Here is a 20,288-nt window from a genome sequence, read left to right as displayed (position 1 = left end):
TGTCGGATTTGCTTTTGAGGCAGGTGAACATAAATTTAAGAAAACAGCCCAAGTTTTCCCATCTACGACATCTCGTACTACTGCAAATTTCCTCTGCCCTACTAGTCTTCATTGTTTTTTATGTCCCCGTAATCGAAGATTCGGGGGCATATAGTTTTTGCCCTGTCCGTCCGTCTGTCTGTCTGTTCGCAAAAACTTTAACCTTGCCCATCACTTTTGATTTGTTGAAGCTATTGCTCTCATATTTCACATGTGTATTCCTTGTGACAAGACCTTTTTTGGGTACCATAAAATTTGACTTTGACCTTGGAGTTTGACCCACTTTTGCAAAATTTTTTCAGATTTTAAAGTTGGCCATAACTTCTGAATAGTTGATGCTAGGGCTTTCAAACTTCACATGTGTATACTTTGTGACGAGAACTTCCTTTAAATACCAACAATTATGACCCTTTGACCTTGACCTTGGAGTTTGACCTACTTTTGAAAAAACGTTAACCTTGGCCATAACATTTAAACGGTTGGTACTAGGGCCTTTATATTTTACATGTGTAATCATTGTAACAAGACCTTCCTTTGAATACCAATAACTCTGACCTTGTCCTTGACCTTGGAGTTTGACCTACTTTTGCAAAACTTTAACCTTGGCCATAACTTTTGAACGTTTGGTGCTAGGGCTTTCATACTTCACATATGTAATCCTTGTGACAAGGCCTTCCTTTGGATACAACTTTGACCCTTTGACCTTGACCTTGGAGTTTGACCTACTTTTGCAAACTTTAACATTGGCCATAACTTTTGGACGGTTGGTGCTAAGGCTTTCATACTTCACATATGTAATTCTTTTAACGAGACCTTCCTTTGGATACCAATAACTTTGACCCTTTGATCTTGGAGTTTGACCTACTTTTGGAAAACTTTAACCTTGACCATTCTTTTGAATAGTTGGTGCTAGGGCTTTCATACTTCACATAATGTAATCCTTGTGACAAGACCTAAATTTGGATGCCAACAACTTTGACCCTTTGACCTTGGAGTTTGACCTACTTTTGAAAAACCTTAACCTTGGCCATAACATTTGAACGCTTGGTGCTAGGGCTTTCATATTTCACATGTGTATTTCTTGTGAGAAGGCCTTTCCTTGGGCACCATTAATTTTGACCATTTGAACTTGACCTTGATGTTTGACTTACTTTTGAAAAACTTTAACCTTTTCCATATCTGTTCAATGGTTGTTGCAAGGGTTTCCATATTTCATAGGTATATTCCTCGAGACAAGACCTTATTTTGGGTACCAACATATTTGATTTGCATTTGAGAAAGTTTATCCTCTGATATGAGTTGCCATACGGGGGCATCAGTGTTTCACAAACACATCTTGGTTTTATAACCATGAAACAAGATGACAAGAAATGTGTATTTTCTTTTTAAATTGCAGAGTTAATTTACACTTCTAATAAATAATCTACAACCTGGGTATTTGAATAGGTAACTTCTATCATAAAGAGAAATTACTCGGAATGCTTTGGGTTTTAAAAGTCCAGTCATTTTTTCCTTCTCTGATTTTTCCTTTGTACATGTAACTGGTAGGTTTCAAAATAATACCAAGCGCAAAATGGGAAATATGCCAAGCCAGTATAGAACGTGTGGGGGGGCACTTTTTTCTGCTATTGATGTAGTAAATTTTCATTTAGATGCTGGTTCTCCCGCCCCCCCCCCCCACCCCCACACACTTTTTGGTGCTGTTAGGTCGAGCAGTGGCAAATTCCAGAACTTGGAGGATTTTTTGGGAAGAGGGAAGTTGCCCCCCCCCCCCCATTTTTTGGATATTATATTTTTTCCCCCTTTTCTTGTCAGGTTTTCAAATTTTTTTGGAAGCCCCCCCCCCCCTTACACACACACTATCGAAACCATTGCTATGAGTCTGTTTACGATTAGTGTATTAAAGCATCTGCATGCAAAATAAATAAATTAATGTATAGGATTTAAACCTAACACTGAATTCTTTTCACGAATGAATAGCGGAGTAATCATAAAATATTTCAATAATATATGAACATTTTAACTTATTTTAAAGCTTCGATTATTTAAAACAATGAAATTGTTAAAGTGTCTGCTATGTAAAATTTTAATTGTTTTTAAGAGTCTTATACAAATTTCTTTAACCTCGATTTTGCATGCTCGAGATAAATAATTGTTTATTAAATAAGCTATACATTCACATCCTTACCATTGTAAATAAAACAGAAGCACAAATAATTTCTGTAATCAATTGTTTTTCATAAATCAAACGTCACTGCACCAATGTCCTTAACACAGACACATCGAAGGCCATTTTAACCAGAGGGGATTGTCGTTGGTTTGCCACCGAGCATTTTAACGCGCATTTTTAGAACTGGTAGAACTCTATTGACTTGAGCGAGAGACTTATCGGCCTTCAGAATGAAAGTCTTTACGTCGAAATCCACTTTTCCGATCAAAACAATTGGATTTTTCTCCAGCTTCACCATCTCGGCATGTTGGAACGTTGCATTCATGTGCAAGTAGTTGAAGTCATTCCTATACTTAATATAATCAGCTCTCAATTTTGCAACGTCTTTCGTGTTTTGTTTCACATCATTTGATTTCTTTGCCAGATCTGTAAGGGCTGTAGTATAGTCGATGGTGGCATTTCGGAGTTGCTCGGAGAGGTTGCGATATTCCTTCTCCACTTGGTCCAGCTTCGGCTTGATGTTCACGTATACATTCTGTGCGGTTTGTTGAAGGTTCTTAGCATCGCTGGACACCTTCATTAATCTAGTAGCCACTCCGCTGAGAGATGAGGTGAGGTTCTTCAGATCAGCTTTGGCGTCAGCCACAGGTTTCTTCAATCCGTCTATCGTTTTAGTTAAATCTGTCAATTTCTTCTGCTCATTCTGTCCAAGAGAGCGAACGTCAACCCGCAGATCTATAGCTTTGTTGGTCATGTTGGTTATTTCCACGTCCTGAGAAGATGGCGTGGCCGCGCGTTTACCTCTATGATGAGACACGTGAGACATGATCTTCGACTCCAAAATGGCGATCTTATTAAGTAAATTTGTCAGTTTTCTCTCTTGTGCTTGAAGTTTTTGTTCTATGCTGCTCATCACAATAGATCTGCTTCTTTCATTCGCTTTAAGTTCCATGGAAATATTGATCAACTTCCATTCCGCCGTTGATAATTCTGCAGCCTCTTTCTGAAGCGTCGGTTTAGCAGCACGCGGGTGTTGATTTCCGGTTGGGAGCGACTTAAAAATAGTTTTTAGACCATCAATCTGCTTCTGCAAGGCATTAAGATCGGACATCTGTTGACCCGAGTGTAACTGTCCAGCAGTAGTTTGAACGGTTGTCACTAAATTCATACTGGCTTTACCAATGACCTTGATTCCCTCAATCCCTCCCTCCAACTTCCATATTTTCTCCTCCAGGTCTCTATCCACACCACCCTGGGACTCACAAGACGCCCCCGGAGATTTGGGTATATTGTAATAGTAGCTACAGGAATTGGATCCCCACACAGCGCGAGACACGCCCAAAAGTAACCAAATATAGACTGCAACAGACTTCATGCTGGTAGTTACTTCTTTAAGGGATTAAATCAAGTCTGTCTGCCACCTGAACCCGAGTCGTATCTTATAGCCGAAAAACGTGAGTGATATTATGGAGTATAGGAGGCGTAAACGTCAGGCTTCGTAGATTAGACCGCGCAGTGATTGCCTGCTATCGACGACGGAAATGAACTTGTTTTACTGCCACCAATAAGATGAAAACAACTGTGACTGAAATCCCCTAGAATCGCTTATTGGTTGCATAATGATTTTGTTCCTAGCTTCCAATGGAATGTCGACAGAATACACTAATTGAAAGTTTGGCTGCAGCCATCAACCTCTTCTCTAATCTTATCGTAGGAGACAAACAGAAAATATTTCGGATTATGTGAAACTGTGAAATCAAGATTTCACGGGACCCGTGGTTTGAAATGACCAAATAAAATAGTGTTTTGTCAAAAGACTTACTCACGGCGCCGATTAAGAACCTCACATAATAGAAACTTTATCGTATTGTTTTTCATTGTTTAGATGTCAAACAGAGTTGTGAAACCAAACTCCCACCAAATCAGCTTATGAAACAACTAATTTTATGCGACCTCCATCCATTAGAAACTATATTTATCTCGAAATTTGAAATTTTCTTCTTCTGACAAACGTTCACATGACGATGATCTCATCTTTGTATATTTCTTCCCCCTCCAATATTAGAGACTTCCTCATACCTATTCCCAATTTACACTCGTTTGATGAATTTTATTCTTAAATACTTTCCTGTATGAATAATAAATTTATTAAAAATATTATTTATTTGATATTCTATATTATTTGACATTTAAACACGAAATTCTTTTGACGCAAAGAGGCTTATTTACATGTACCAATAATTTGATTTACTACTTTGAGCAAGTTAAAATATGTGTTGCTGTCGTTTAAAAAAAAACATATGTATACGTAAATTTATTTTCTGATAATAGAAAAAATAAATAACTAAAATGGGGTGTTAATTTTTAAACTGATTTGCTTGAAAAATCAAGTTTTAAATATTATCGAATACGTAATATTTTGACATGATTTCGTTTGATTTAATTAATTAATTAATTATTTTTTAATTAATTCAAAGTTTTTGAAGTATTTAATTAATTAGATTTTTTTAAATGTTATCGAATACGCCATTTTTTTTAACATGATTCGTTGAATTAATTAATAAATATTAATCTCTTATGATTTCGACTGGAATAATTATATTGATTCGTGGAAAAAGCTAAGGATGTAATTTCTTGTGATGGCAGTATCTGCAATTTCCTTAACAATTAATGTCTGAATTATTATTTACTACCTGGTTAACTTTGTCATGTAGGTACCCCTAACAAGACTGACCCCTGCCTGGACCCCTGCAGGTGTGTCCTTGTCTCTTACAAAGGAATAATATGTGTCAGATAAGGAAATGCCGGTGTTTATTAATTCAGTTTTCACAACATTTCATCCAAACCTTTATACATCTAGCAATCCTCAGACTGAAAGAACAATCATTGTGCACAAACAAAACTTAATTACATTGATCATGGAATTGGGAATCTAATAGTCATTGAAGATAACTTAATCTCTAAGAAACAATTAAGTAAATTAAAATCTGTAAAACTTTTAATTCTTTTTATTCACACTCCTTTCTATCAGCTTGTACACCCATCTCCACCATCCTTTCCGTCCACAAACGTTCAGCTAATATTTTCACTTTATTTTCTTAATACAAGGTACATGTATGTGACTTTTTGTGATTGGCTGCGGCCTATTGATTGATTGATTTATTGATTAATGGTTGATTCCCTCATAAGAACAAAGAGCACGAATTATTTGTTTGTTCGTTTTTTTGTTTGTTTTTTTTTAAAATGCAGGATCCTTTATTATTATCATTTTTTTAAAAAAACAAAACATTATTATGGTGTTTAATGTACGAAAGAGAAATTTGTAATATTTAATTTTATTTATTTTATAATTGTATGTGTGCAATTTTTTTGTATGTTTGTGTGTGTGTGGTGGTGGTGGTGGGGGGGGGGGGGGACTTACTTCGTTATTTACTAATATGTGTTTAAGGGGTAAAAGAATTCTTGAAAAATTGATTAATGGGTTTTCAACTTTTGTGCGCAGTTTTGCGCTATTTCTGATGTAAAACGGTTGAGAAGTAAATATACATATTATTTTTCACCTCCATATAATTTTCTTTAAAGGGAATGCTTTTTAAAAAAGTCAGAAGCTCATGTACGTTTTCCTCATAAAAGGGTGTCCGGCGTCCGTCCGTCCGTCTGTTGTCTGTCTTCTTTCATCTGTTGTCCGTAAACTTTCCACATTTTCGGCATTTTCTCCAGAACCAGTGGATCAATTTCAACCAAACTTGTCACAAAACATCCTTAATTGGTGAAGGGGATTTGTTAAAGATGAGTGCCATATCTTCTTTCAAGGGGGGATAATTAGAAAATATTCTTTTAAAGAAAAGAAAAGAATTGCAAGAAAGCTTCCTTTTTATAATAGATCTAAGTCTGTTCAACTCATGACCCTTAAGGCTAGGGTGGGGCCACAAAAGGGGGTCAAAGTGTAACAGAAAAATAAATGGAACAGAAAAACAGGACCATAATTAGTCATATGAGTATAAAAAAAAATCCTCAAGTAGTGCAGATTCAGATTTGTTGACCCCCGGAGGTAGGATGCGGCCACAATAGAGGATAAAGTTTTACATGGGGATATGTAGGAGGAAACCTTTAAAAATTCTATTCTCATAAACAGAAGGCCTTGATTAATGATATTAATATGCAAGCATCCTCAGATTAGTGCTAATTCAATTTATTTAATTCATGCCCCCGAGGGTAGGGTGGGGCCACAGTAGGGGATCAAGTTTTACATGGGAACATATTGGGAACACATTTTAATTTTTTTTTTCTCAAGAGAGATTAGTCATATTAATATGTAATTATATGTAATATGTAATAAATGTAATATATAATTATACTTATGTAGTGCAGATTAAAGTTTGTTTAAATTGTGACCCCCTGGGGGTAGAGTGGGCCACAATATGTTAAAGTTTTATACGGGAAAATTAATTTTTAAAAAAATCTTTAAACATTTTCTTCTCAAGAACAGCAGAGTCATGATTAGTAATATTCATCTGCAAGTAATGCAAGCATTTTTAGATAGTGCAGGTTCAAGGTTGTTCAAATTATGGACCTGTGGATAGTGGCCAAAATATATGATCGAAGTTTTACATTTGATCATAATGGGGAAAAATCATTTAAAATAGCAACAGAATTATGACTAATGATGTTAGTAAGCAAACATTCTCAGGTAGTGTAGAATCAAGTTTGTTCAAATCAAGGTCCCTGGGGGTAGAGTTTAGCCATTTAGAAGTTACTTAAAAATCTTCTCAAGAACAGCATTGTTATGATTAATCATATATTTGTTTATTATCAAGCATCCTTAAGAAGTGCCGATTAAGAGATGTGAGTCAGGCCCTCCAAGGAGGGGGGAATAAATTATTTTTTATAGGAAAATAAAAGAAAAAAATATCTAAGAATATTTTCATTTCAAAATCTATCAGAGCATGATTATTTATATTTATACGCAAGCATCCTCAATAATGCAGATTTAAGTTTGTTCAAATCATAACCCCAGAGTGTAGGATGGGACCACAAATGGGGTAAAAATTTATATAGGAATAAAGAGAAAAAATTAAAAATATTCTCAAGAACAAGTAGAGCAAATAACTCAGGTAAGCACTGTTGCCCTTCGGCTTGTTGTTTGTTGTCGTCTGATTTCTATCTATTTAGTATATTCCTAAGTAATCGTACATGTACCTGAAATAATTCTTATTATCTCGAGATCTGTAATATATCGATTTTGCAAACAGAATTGTGTATTTATGATTTTGCGGTTGGGTCTGGCGTGGTAATATTTATCCACACAAAGAAAAAATAAACTATATTTTGATTTATTATTTAGACTAAACACTCATATATAGATTTTTCTTTTACTCATTTAAAGCTCTTTTTCACAGAGAAGCTGCTATTTTTCAAGGCCAAAATGCATGCAGTACAAAAAGACTAATAAGTTGAATATTTACATGAAGTATAAATGTCCATGTACATGTATATCTTCTCAAGTTATCACAGAGGCGTGTATGTCTACATTGCGCAGCTTTTCAAGTAAAATACTGGTATACCCTAATGGTCACAACATGAAGAAAAATATTACACCAACTTACACGAAATCTAAATAGTCTTCATTCCTATCTTCGATAAACTCGAGGCAATTCGCCATGACCCCCATTTAATTGGTAGATAATCAGGACAACTGAGGAAAAGTTTATATACGTTTGGACTAAAAATGACAAGACTTTTCCTCTAAAACGGGTAAAAAAAACTGTTAGATTATAGATACATAGCAAAATGATGCTACACCTAGATATTACACGTCTAGAAAATTGGAACGAGTTTATAGTTTGGGAAAGAATCTAAAGTAAATTTAATTTGGTTGTATGTGGAGCCCCGCTCTGCAGTCTGGAATCGCCATTTATTTGGTAATTCTGACGCAAAGTGCTGAAACAGAGCACAGGGTGCAAGTTTCATGTTTTAGCGACAAAACCAGCCCCCAACCACTACCGATGGCTTTGTTTAAGTTTGACTCGGACAACTGGTCAACATCAGTGATTTTTTTTCAGTCCCTAAGATTACCAGGATGTCTTTTTCCTGAGAAACATGAAGCTGTTAGAAGCTTGTTTGTTCAGTTTGCCTTCTGCTCTCGTATCCGCCAATCATTCGCCAATTGTTTATGCAAACAAGATAAGCCCCACAACTCTCCCGCCCCTAAACTTATAAAGATCCAAGACATCCTGACCACTTTAATAAACGTCGTCTGCATCGGAACGGCTAATTCAGACTCAATAATGTACGGAAAACTCACGATATTCTTGGTGGCACTGGCGGCATGTTCTGCCCAGTTTATTCCAATCAAACCCCTGCCGACAAAATTGAGCCTCAAAACAACCACCACCCAGAAAGCCAAAGTGACGACGACAAAACCTCCCCAGCCCGCTCCTAACAGTGGGAACACTCAGAACAGTGGGACATGTACTTACCAATTCCATGTAGCAGATCCAAAAGGTGCGTGTGCTGGAACTTCCTCAGCTTTGGATAAGAAAGTGGATCAAGTGAAACAGGATCTAGATAAGACAAAGTTCCAATATGTGTCTCAGAACAGCATCATCCAGAGCACGCTAGCACGTATTCAGAGTGATGGTGCTAGTTATATGAGCAAGTTGAATGATTTGAATAATGAAGTCCAGAAACTAAAGCAGTTGGCGGCCACTGCGTCCACCGGAAGCGGAGGATCTTCTGGAAATTCTGCGGTGCTCAATCAGATGTTACACGACACCAAAGATTTACTTACAAAAGCCATCAGCGACATTAACGGTAAAATTTTCAACGTTACTATGCAATTGCAAAAGAGTGCTGTTGAAGAAATGAAGATTCAGACAGCTTTAAATAAACAGATCAACGACCAGACGACTAAGATAGCTGCTGCAGAACTAAAGCTTATTACACTTGAGAATATGCTGAAGAATATGCAGTCGGGATCCACACCTGTCGCCACAATGCCACCGGCGACAACAACCACCCAAGGCACGCGCAGCACAACAACTGGTGCTGCAAGTACCACAGGACCGGCGCCAACAGCGCCCACGGCTCTTCTAAACCAACTCAAGTCTCAACTCCAGAAACTCGAATTAGAGGTGAAACAAGTAGAACAGTCCCACTCTAAACAGATCACAGATCTGACACACAAAGCAGACCAAATCAAGACTGAAGTAACAAACCAGACACAAGAGATCGCCAATGCTAAAACCACATCACAGGCGGCATTCTCTAGGCTTAAAGTCACTGAACAGGAGGTCAAAGACGCCATCAACAATCTCACCCAGTTCCAGAAGGACGTCACGCCAAAAATGACTATTCTCCAACAGGAGATTTTGGAGACGAGCAAGAACGTCACTACAGTGATCAGCAATCTTCAGCAGCTCGGTGGAAACATTATCAAAGACAAAATACAGATCATAAAGAACAAAAACGATATAAAGAAACTCATTCCGGAGGCCCTCAAAGTCGAACAAGATCTGCAGAAACTCAACGGCACGGTAAGGGATTCAACTCTTCAATTTCTTTATTCGTAAAATTGTTGCAAGTTTTACAAATATATAAGAAGATTCGTTAATGTCACTATTAATGTCTTTAATCTACATTTTATCTTAATCTCACCTTATATATATCTTAAATCAAAATTCTTATATATATGTTAAATCAAAATTAAGAATTGAAAAGTCAATAAAAATAAATGTTGCAATTTAATGTGTGATATGCAAATAATTTCCATTGCTTCAACTCATTATTTCAGATAACACAACAAGCTGGAGAACTGCTGCAATTGGAACAGGATGTCCACGCTCTAAAAGGAAACTTCACCACCGCAAACGGAAAGACGGCCTTGCAGTATGTGGACGCCATTAAGACAGACATGAACACGAAGATGTCCAGTTTGAACACGACTCTCAGCTCGGCCACTTCGGACATCATGACCCTCATGGGTCAAGCAGCCCGGCTCAGTCAACTTTGTGGATAGTCACGTGACTTCTGGTTCTTGAGTGTCGTCATTAACACATCAAACAATAAGATGTCATTGTAACGTTGTACATTGTGATATTACGTCATGTCCTTTTGTCTGTATATTATGAGAATCGTGGCTTGATTACACTTGTTATATACATGCATATTTAGGCTTTTTGTGCTTATTAACAATTATTCAAATAAGTATTTTTTGCTTACATTGTCCGTGAGGATTCCAGTTTATCTTATTATGTTTTTAATCTGAACGCACAGTATGATGTTTAAAAAGAACATCCTCCCAAAGCGGCTACAATTTAAAGCTTAAAACACACTTATCAATTTATTGGTGGATAAGACCAATGATGTGACATATTAAGTCATAATATATTAATTTATTGATCAATTTTTTTTTTATTTTTTATAATAAATAGTCTGCATTACATTATATAATTCTTAAACCATTCAGTTCATAACCAGAATTAGCTGTATACTGTTAACTTCCAATTTATTTGAATCTGTAAAGTTTCAGATGTTTTGCTCGAGATTTTCTGTGTTCTTTCTAGTTTATTCTAATTTTTCTTCAATAAATTATTTCAAGACAGAAAGACGTTATACATGTACATTCTTTGATGAACAATTATTTTAAAAAATCAACCTTTTGCATAAATTTATGAATTTTTCTTAAGAAATGCACTTGTATTGCATCTACTTTAACCCCCCCCCCCCCCCCCGAAAAGCAGACGGTGCTTACACTTTACATTGAACTATATTACTGTTTACATGTAGCTAAACATCTTGCTCCGGGGCCATAAAACTTAGACGAGCTCACTTTTGATCTCAGTCTCTTTTTTCCACTATTAATTCCTTTGGTAAACGTGAGACTGTGGTCAAAAGTGAGCTCGTCTTAGTTTTATGGCACCAGAGCCTGGGCTTTTAATACTGAAATTTATTTTATATAATAAAGAACTGATTATACTTTAAATCTTGCAAAATTAATTTTATGAGTTTCTTGTGTAAAATACCTTTCAAAATTCTTGTTGAAAAAGATTCAAACAATTTTCAAATAAACTTGAAGAAGAAAATTTTTCTGAAAATATATTTTGGTCGTAGTTGTTTTGTAAAACAGGCCCAGAATATTATTGTCTACTGTCCAGCTAATTTCCACAAAATTAAACAACTTTTAGTTGTAACATTTAATTACAAAACTCGCTTTTAGAAAGAAATACAATGTTTTAGAAGGTACAAATATTTTAAAAGAAAAGGGTTAGGAAGTGGGGAAAAGGGGGGCATTAAAATTACAAAGCACATGAACATTTAAAAGAACATACATATATAACACACCGGTATCTTAATAATTCCTATGATTAAATCTAACTTGATTTTAAATACTTCCTCTCTTATGGAAAAACCTTTTCTCTATTCTCTCTAGAACTTTTCTGACTTTTAAAAAGTGTTGTTGATACCAGATACGTGTTTTAATGAACCTATCACTATCATAATTTGAAACTACTAGTGTACATGCATTCATGTTATCAATTTTTTTCCTTTAAAATAAATCATAAAACTTCATTGAACTATTATTTTACGTCAGAGTAATATACAATTTTTACCTATAATTAGAACATGATAAAAATTTATTTGAATCAAATTTTCGTTTTGACCAGAGACTTATATACTAGCATATAGGATCCTGTTTTGAATTCTACGTCCATAATCTACATATAAATAAAACTGGTAATAGATTCATATTCAGATCTTTGAAGGAAAAAATGTCGCAATACATTAGTTTTCAAAACATGCAAATGGCCATAGTGTATGAAAAATAAAATACATAAATTCCACATCTTCGTGGAACTATTCGGAGCATGGGCTTGTTATACAAACAGTCTCATTATGAACCTGTGACGTCATGCATCGCCATCTCGCGGCCATTAGCTGCACGGGGTGATGGAGTTTGGGAAAACTTTCCATTACTGGCGGGGAATGTTTCGGTGTCAGCTTTAGCCACAGCCTGATAAAGAGATAAAACCTAGCTCTCCCGTCTCCTGCAGTCATCAAAACAAAACTTCAAATCAACTGACTTTTAATTTACTTTTTAAATATTAATTTGCAAATCATAGGCATCTCCCATTAAAAACTCAGAAAAAGATTCCGAAATATGACATCGAAATTTTTATCATCTTTTTTTTAAAAAAATCTTTTGAATATTACCAAATCTTTTTTTCAGTTTTCACAGTGATTTTCCCCTAGCTTTATTTGAACAATTAGTGATTAGAAACAATGTACAGAACAATTATTATAGCATAAAAGGATCGCACACAAGTTTAGAAAAAAAAAAAAACAACACCAGTTAGGTTTCCTATCAATAAATTTCAATGTATACACTGTTCTCCAACGAATTTTTTTTTTTTACTTGAACAAAAAAATTGTTTAGTTTTACGAACAATTTAGACCAAGCATATATTCGATTTCAATATAAAAATTTGCGAAAAGACAAAATAACTCATAAGCTCACCAATGTAACTAATGTGATATACGATGTAATAAATAAAAAAAAATGTTAGACGAAATGAGATATTGCTCTGCAATCGACACAGCAAATTTTGCATTTTATATTAAAAAACGAAGTAAAAGAAGGTGTAACTAATATTAAATTGTTTCGTGGGTATTTAATATTTAAAAACAAACACAAGAAAACAATTCTATAAGTGTATTGGAAATCCCATTGCTTACATGTATTACCGGTAATTGTGATGTTTATGTCGACTTAAAGTCAAACCAAGTGACCAATCAAAAGCCAATCATCCTCTGATAGGGTCTGTCAACAAGGTTACTATGATAACGGTTTCCAGGCAATGACATCCTTACGGTAGCAAGAGCATGTGTGATAAATCAAACATCTCTCAAATATTACAATGTGGTCGAAAAAGGATGGGTTTGATGCGATCGCACCCCTTCAAAAAAACCGATAATATCATTTTTGAAGAAATATTCATTATTTGTCTTTCGTCTGTTGAAGATACTGTTGCTAGAATTTGTTTAAGTAATAATAATGCGGGTTGGAGTGTTCAAGAATGCACTAGAATCTAAGTAATGTTATACCTATTATAAAAGATTTTCTGATTTCTGGGATGAAGTGCCTCCTTTCATAACCTGCTGTCGTCCTGGTTCAAAGAATATAATGATTCACTGATTTTAATTTTCCCAACATTTCAAGAAAGACAACTCTAAGGACCGGGAGCTCTAAACACTGTACACTGAAGAGTTCGAGCAGAGTGCAATATGGTGCACTTCTACTTGTATTTAAACGAGCACAATTATTTTACTTGTCAATGTATTAGAAATATTCCCCCACCATCCTCCCTCCAAAGACAGCTTTTATATACAATTTGTCCTTGTGATTGAATGTTTATTTGGAAATTTGCATAATGTAAGTTTTGTTTCAAAGATCGATAACTCAAATTGTGTCCCTTTGAACAACGTTGACAAAACGGTCATTGATTTCTGCGTTATATTATGTAAATATTTAAGCAATGCTAACGAGTAACAGGCTCGTAAACTATATATAAGACGTTAGAGAGACATTCACAAATGACCATGTTTTAAAGTCAGAGTAAATAACGGTAATGTCGCGTGTAAAGGACTTAGTGTGAGCTTATCTCACTAAACAAGTACTGCTAAGCAGTATTGAAAAGCGCCTTTGATTGTTCTACAAATGTCCTTCGGCGCTTTTTGGAGTCTCAAAATATTCACTCATCAGTCAAACACGAAAGTTTATATATTTTTTTCACTGTTTTGCCTAATAAGAAAACTTAACCAAGTATGTTTTAATTAGACAGTACATCAAGCATTACAATGCAATGTATTGTAGGACAGTTATATTTTTATTTAAAAGCAAAATTAATTAGCTTGCAATTAAAAAACTTCACTTGACACTCAATTTTTCCTCGGGATGTTTCGCATATATCCATATCAGTCTTTCAATTAAAAAAAATCAGCAAAAGTAACTGTTCTTTGATGAGAACTTAGCTCTAAGTACTGTTATCAGAATATATTCTGTTTATCCTTCCTGGTGCTTATCTGCACCACTCTCAAAATTTACACTCATCAGTCAAACACGAGATTTCTCTCTTTTTCAATCTTTCATATATCCAAACTAGGCGTTGCATCAAATAATAAACAGCAATGAAAAAAAATTGTCGAAAAATCCTTCGACATTATTACTGCATTGTTAATTTAGATTCATATGAAAGAGAACAATCATAAATGAAAATATTCCATCCAGTCTGTTTTCAGAACATTTTTAAAAAGAAAACTATATTAGAAATTATGTTAATTTCCACCTTATTTTCAATACCATAATGTAAAACAAAAATGGAATTCATTTTATTGATTGACATTGCATTGTAGTGCAGTGCAATAAAATGCAGTTACATTGTAAATTCTTATAATGGTAAACAGTATAAATTCTCTTGCAAACAAACAAAAAATACACTCATCAGTCCAAAATTTTAAGGAGTGTTCATTTCTTCTGGATCTTTTGCGCATACCCAAACTAGTCGTTCGATAAAAAAAAACAGCAACATGTAACTTTGCGAAAGTCTTTCGACTTAATTACGGATTGTTAATTTTGATTCATATCAAAGAAAACAAATATTTAAGAATATGAGAATAAAAGAAATGCTCTCTAGTCTGTTTTTGAAACCTTTTTTTTTTCAAAGCATAAAATGAAAAAAAAAGTGTGTGTATTCAATCAGTTTTTAAATTCAATATTAGAAAAAAAAATTGACTAAGTTAATTTTGATTGAACAATTTGGCAGGCATCACAATGTATCGCATTGTACTGCAGCAGAGTGCAATATGGTGCACTTCTACTTGTATTTAAACAAGCACAATTATTTTACTTGTCAATGTATTAGAAATATTCCCCCACCATCCTCCCTCCAAAGACAGCTTTTATATACAATTTGTCCTTGTGATTGAATGTTTATTTGGAAATTTGCATAATGTAAGTTTTGTTTCAAAGATCGATAACTCAAATTGTGTCCCTTTGAACAACGTTGACAAAACGATCATTGATTTCTGCGTTATATTATGTAAATGTTTAAGCAATGCTAACGAGTAACAGGCTCGTAAACTATATATAAGACGTTAGAGAGACATTCACAAATGACCATGTTTTAAAGTCAGAGTAAATAACGGTAATGTCGCGTGTAAAGGACTTAGTGTGAGCTTATCTCACTAAACAAGTACTGCTAAGCAGTATTGAAAAGCGCCTTTGATTGTTCTACAAATGTCCTTCGGCGCTTTTTGGAGTCTCAAAATATTCACTCATCAGTCAAACACGAAAGTTTATATATTTTTTTCACTGTTTTGCCTAATAAGAAAACTTAACCAAGTATGTTTTAATTAGACAGTACATCAAGCATTACAATGCAATGTATTGTAGGACAGTTATATTTTTATTTAAAAGCAAAATTAATTAGCTTGCAATTAAAAAACTTCACTTGACACTCAATTTTTCCTCGGGATGTTTCGCATATATCCATATCAGTCTTTCAATTAAAAAAAATCAGCAAAAGTAACTGTTCTTTGATGAGAACTTAGCTCTAAGTACTGTTATCAGAATATATTCTGTTTATCCTTCCTGGTGCTTATCTGCACCACTCTCAAAATTTACACTCATCAGTCAAACACGAGATTTCTCTCTTTTTCAATCTTTCATATATCCAAACTAGGCGTTGCATCAAATAATAAACAGCAATGAAAAAAAATTGTCGAAAAATCCTTCGACATTATTACTGCATTGTTAATTTAGATTCATATGAAAGAGAACAATCATAAATGAAAATATTCCATCCAGTCTGTTTTCAGAACATTTTTAAAAAGAAAACTATATTAGAAATTATGTTAATTTCCACCTTATTTTCAATACCATAATGTAAAACAAAAATGGAATTCATTTTATTGATTGACATTGCATTGTAGTGCAGTGCAATAAAATGCAGTTACATTGTAAATTCTTATAATGGTAAACAGTATAAATTCTCTTGCAAACAAACAAAAAATACACTCATCAGTCCAAAATTTTAAGGAGTGTTCATTTCTTCTGGATCTTTTGCGCATACCCAAACTAGTCGTTCGATAAAAAAAAACAGCAACATGTAACTTTGCGAAAGTCTTTCGACTTAATTACGGATTGTTAATTTTGATTCATATCAAAGAAAACAAATATTTAAGAATATGAGAATAAAAGAAATGCTCTCTAGTCTGTTTTTGAAACCTTTTTTTTTTCAAAGCATAAAATGAAAAAAAAGTGTGTGTATTCAATCAGTTTTTAAATTCAATATTAGAAAAAAAAAATTGACTAAGTTAATTTTGATTGAACAATTTGGCAGGCATCACAATGTACAGTGCAGGAAACTAATTTTGTTACAGCATCGATGCTGATTTGAATGCTCCCTTTGCTTGCTGATTTGAATGCTTCCTTTGCTCGCTGATATAATGCTAGTAATCCTTATCCTGATGCTGTTTTATAATTAAGTCAATGCTACCGGAAGTAGCATCATGCTACCGGAAGTAGATAATGAATTTCAGCATTGCCGTTTAAAGCAATAAAAGTGCCTTTTACAATTATTTGATCATAATATCTCACTATGTATCAATAATGTGAATACTTTAACCAATATTCTTTCTTTCTTTTTTAATTTTTTACTGAATTAAAACTCATTGATTTTCTGATGCTAGTAGGATAATGCTGATTTTATGTAGGTCAATGCTGGTTTTATCCTTTGCTTGCTGATGCTGATCCTGGTAATGCTGTTTTTTAAATGCTGATGCTGATGCTAGCTCGATCCTGATGCTACTAATGCTTATCCTGATGCTGGTTTATGTAACAAAATTAGTTCCCTGCACTGTATCGCATTGTACTGCAGCAGAGTGCAATATGGTGCACTTCTACTTGTATTTAAACAAGCACAATTATTTTACTTGTCAATGTATTAGAAATATTCCCCCACCATCCTCCCTCCAAAGACAGCTTTTATATACAATTTGTCCTTGTGATTGAATGTTTATTTGGAAATTTGCATAATGTAAGTTTTGTTTCAAAGATCGATAACTCAAATTGTGTCCCTTTGAACAACGTTGACAAAACGATCATTGATTTCTGCGTTATATTATGTAAATGTTTAAGCAATGCTAACGAGTAACAGGCTCGTAAACTATATATAAGACGTTAGAGAGACATTCACAAATGACCATGTTTTAAAGTCAGAGTAAATAACGGTAATGTCGCGTGTAAAGGACTTAGTGTGAGCTTATCTCACTAAACAAGTACTGCTAAGCAGTATTGAAAAGCGCCTTTGATTGTTCTACAAATGTCCTTCGGCGCTTTTTGGAGTCTCAAAATATTCACTCATCAGTCAAACACGAAAGTTTATATATTTTTTTCACTGTTTTGCCTAATAAGAAAACTTAACCAAGTATGTTTTAATTAGACAGTACATCAAGCATTACAATGCAATGTATTGTAGGACAGTTATATTTTTATTTAAAAGCAAAATTAATTAGCTTGCAATTAAAAAACTTCACTTGACACTCAATTTTTCCTCGGGATGTTTCGCATATATCCATATCAGTCTTTCAATTAAAAAAAATCAGCAAAAGTAACTGTTCTTTGATGAGAACTTAGCTCTAAGTACTGTTATCAGAATATATTCTGTTTATCCTTCCTGGTGCTTATCTGCACCACTCTCAAAATTTACACTCATCAGTCAAACACGAGATTTCTCTCTTTTTCAATCTTTCATATATCCAAACTAGGCGTTGCATCAAATAATAAACAGCAATGAAAAAAAATTGTCGAAAAATCCTTCGACATTATTACTGCATTGTTAATTTAGATTCATATGAAAGAGAACAATCATAAATGAAAATATTCCATCCAGTCTGTTTTCAGAACATTTTTAAAAAGAAAACTATATTAGAAATTATGTTAATTTCCACCTTATTTTCAATACCATAATGTAAAACAAAAATGGAATTCATTTTATTGATTGACATTGCATTGTAGTGCAGTGCAATAAAATGCAGTTACATTGTAAATTCTTATAATGGTAAACAGTATAAATTCTCTTGCAAACAAACAAAAAATACACTCATCAGTCCAAAATTTTAAGGAGTGTTCATTTCTTCTGGATCTTTTGCGCATACCCAAACTAGTCGTTCGATAAAAAAAAACAGCAACATGTAACTTTGCGAAAGTCTTTCGACTTAATTACGGATTGTTAATTTTGATTCATATCAAAGAAAACAAATATTTAAGAATATGAGAATAAAAGAAATGCTCTCTAGTCTGTTTTTGAAACCTTTTTTTTTTCAAAGCATAAAATGAAAAAAAAGTGTGTGTATTCAATCAGTTTTTAAATTCAATATTAGAAAAAAAAAATTGACTAAGTTAATTTTGATTGAACAATTTGGCAGGCATCACAATGTACAGTGCAGGAAACTAATTTTGTTACAGCATCGATGCTGATTTGAATGCTCCCTTTGCTTGCTGATTTGAATGCTTCCTTTGCTCGCTGATATAATGCTAGTAATCCTTATCCTGATGCTGTTTTATAATTAAGTCAATGCTACCGGAAGTAGCATCATGCTACCGGAAGTAGATAATGAATTTCAGCATTGCCGTTTAAAGCAATAAAAGTGCCTTTTACAATTATTTGATCATAATATCTCACTATGTATCAATAATGTGAATACTTTAACCAATATTCTTTCTTTCTTTTTTAATTTTTTACTGAATTAAAACTCATTGATTTTCTGATGCTAGTAGGATAATGCTGATTTTATGTAGGTCAATGCTGGTTTTATCCTTTGCTTGCTGATGCTGATCCTGGTAATGCTGTTTTTTAAATGCTGATGCTGATGCTAGCTCGATCCTGATGCTACTAATGCTTATCCTGATGCTGGTTTATGTAACAAAATTAGTTCCCTGCACTGTATCGCATTGTACTGCAGCAGAGTGCAATATGGTGCACTTCTACTTGTATTTAAACAAGCACAATTATTTTACTTGTCAATGTATTAGAAATATTCCCCCACCATCCTCCCTCCAAAGACAGCTTTTATATACAATTTGTCCTTGTGATTGAATGTTTATTTGGAAATTTGCATAATGTAAGTTTTGTTTCAAAGATCGATAACTCAAATTGTGTCCCTTTGAACAACGTTGACAAAACGATCATTGATTTCTGCGTTATATTATGTAAATGTTTAAGCAATGCTAACGAGTAACAGGCTCGTAAACTATATATAAGACGTTAGAGAGACATTCACAAATGACCATGTTTTAAAGTCAGAGTAAATAACGGTAATGTCGCGTGTAAAGGACTTAGTGTGAGCTTATCTCACTAAACAAGTACTGCTAAGCAGTATTGAAAAGCGCCTTTGATTGTTCTACAAATGTCCTTCGGCGCTTTTTGGAGTCTCAAAATATTCACTCATCAGTCAAACACGAAAGTTTACATATTTTTTTCACTGTTTTGCCTAATAAGAAAACTTAACCAAGTATGTTTTAATTAGACAGTACATCAAGCATTACAATGCAATGTATTGTAGGACAGTTATATTTTTATTTAAAAGCAAAATTAATTAGCTTGCAATTAAAAAACTTCACTTGACACTCAATTTTTCCTCGGGATGTTTCGCATATATCCATATCAGTCTTTCAATTAAAAAAAATCAGCAAAAGTAACTGTTCTTTGATGAGAACTTAGCTCTAAGTACTGTTATCAGAATATATTCTGTTTATCCTTCCTGGTGCTTATCTGCACCACTCTCAAAATTTACACTCATCAGTCAAACACGAGATTTCTCTCTTTTTCAATCTTTCATATATCCAAACTAGGCGTTGCATCAAATAATAAACAGCAATGAAAAAAAATTGTCGAAAAATCCTTCGACATTATTACTGCATTGTTAATTTAGATTCATATGAAAGAGAACAATCATAAATGAAAATATTCCATCCAGTCTGTTTTCAGAACATTTTTAAAAAGAAAACTATATTAGAAAT

The 20,288-nt window shown here is 34.0% G+C and overlaps 1 protein-coding gene across 1 annotated transcript; it reads left to right on the top strand.

Moving 5' to 3' along the window:
• The first annotated feature begins 8,290 nt into the window (after positions 1–8,290).
• On the top strand, positions 8,291–10,369 carry LOC133201511 (uncharacterized). The gene is made up of 2 exons (XM_061337311.1): positions 8,291–9,744; positions 10,002–10,369. The coding sequence occupies exons 1-2, from the start codon at positions 8,497–8,499 to the stop codon at positions 10,224–10,226; spliced, it is 1,473 nt and encodes a 490-aa protein (XP_061193295.1). The 5' UTR covers positions 8,291–8,496; the 3' UTR covers positions 10,227–10,369.
• The last annotated feature ends 9,919 nt before the right edge of the window (positions 10,370–20,288 follow it).

This window comes from Saccostrea echinata, unplaced genomic scaffold (genome assembly GCF_033153115.1).
Source record: "Saccostrea echinata isolate AGI-Se365-2 ecotype Australia unplaced genomic scaffold, CSIRO_AGI_Sech_v1 ptg000002l, whole genome shotgun sequence".
NCBI lineage: Eukaryota > Metazoa > Mollusca > Bivalvia > Ostreida > Ostreidae > Saccostrea > Saccostrea echinata.
The sequence above is the reverse complement of the archived record's forward strand: the minus strand, read 5'-3'. Positions and strand labels throughout refer to the sequence as shown.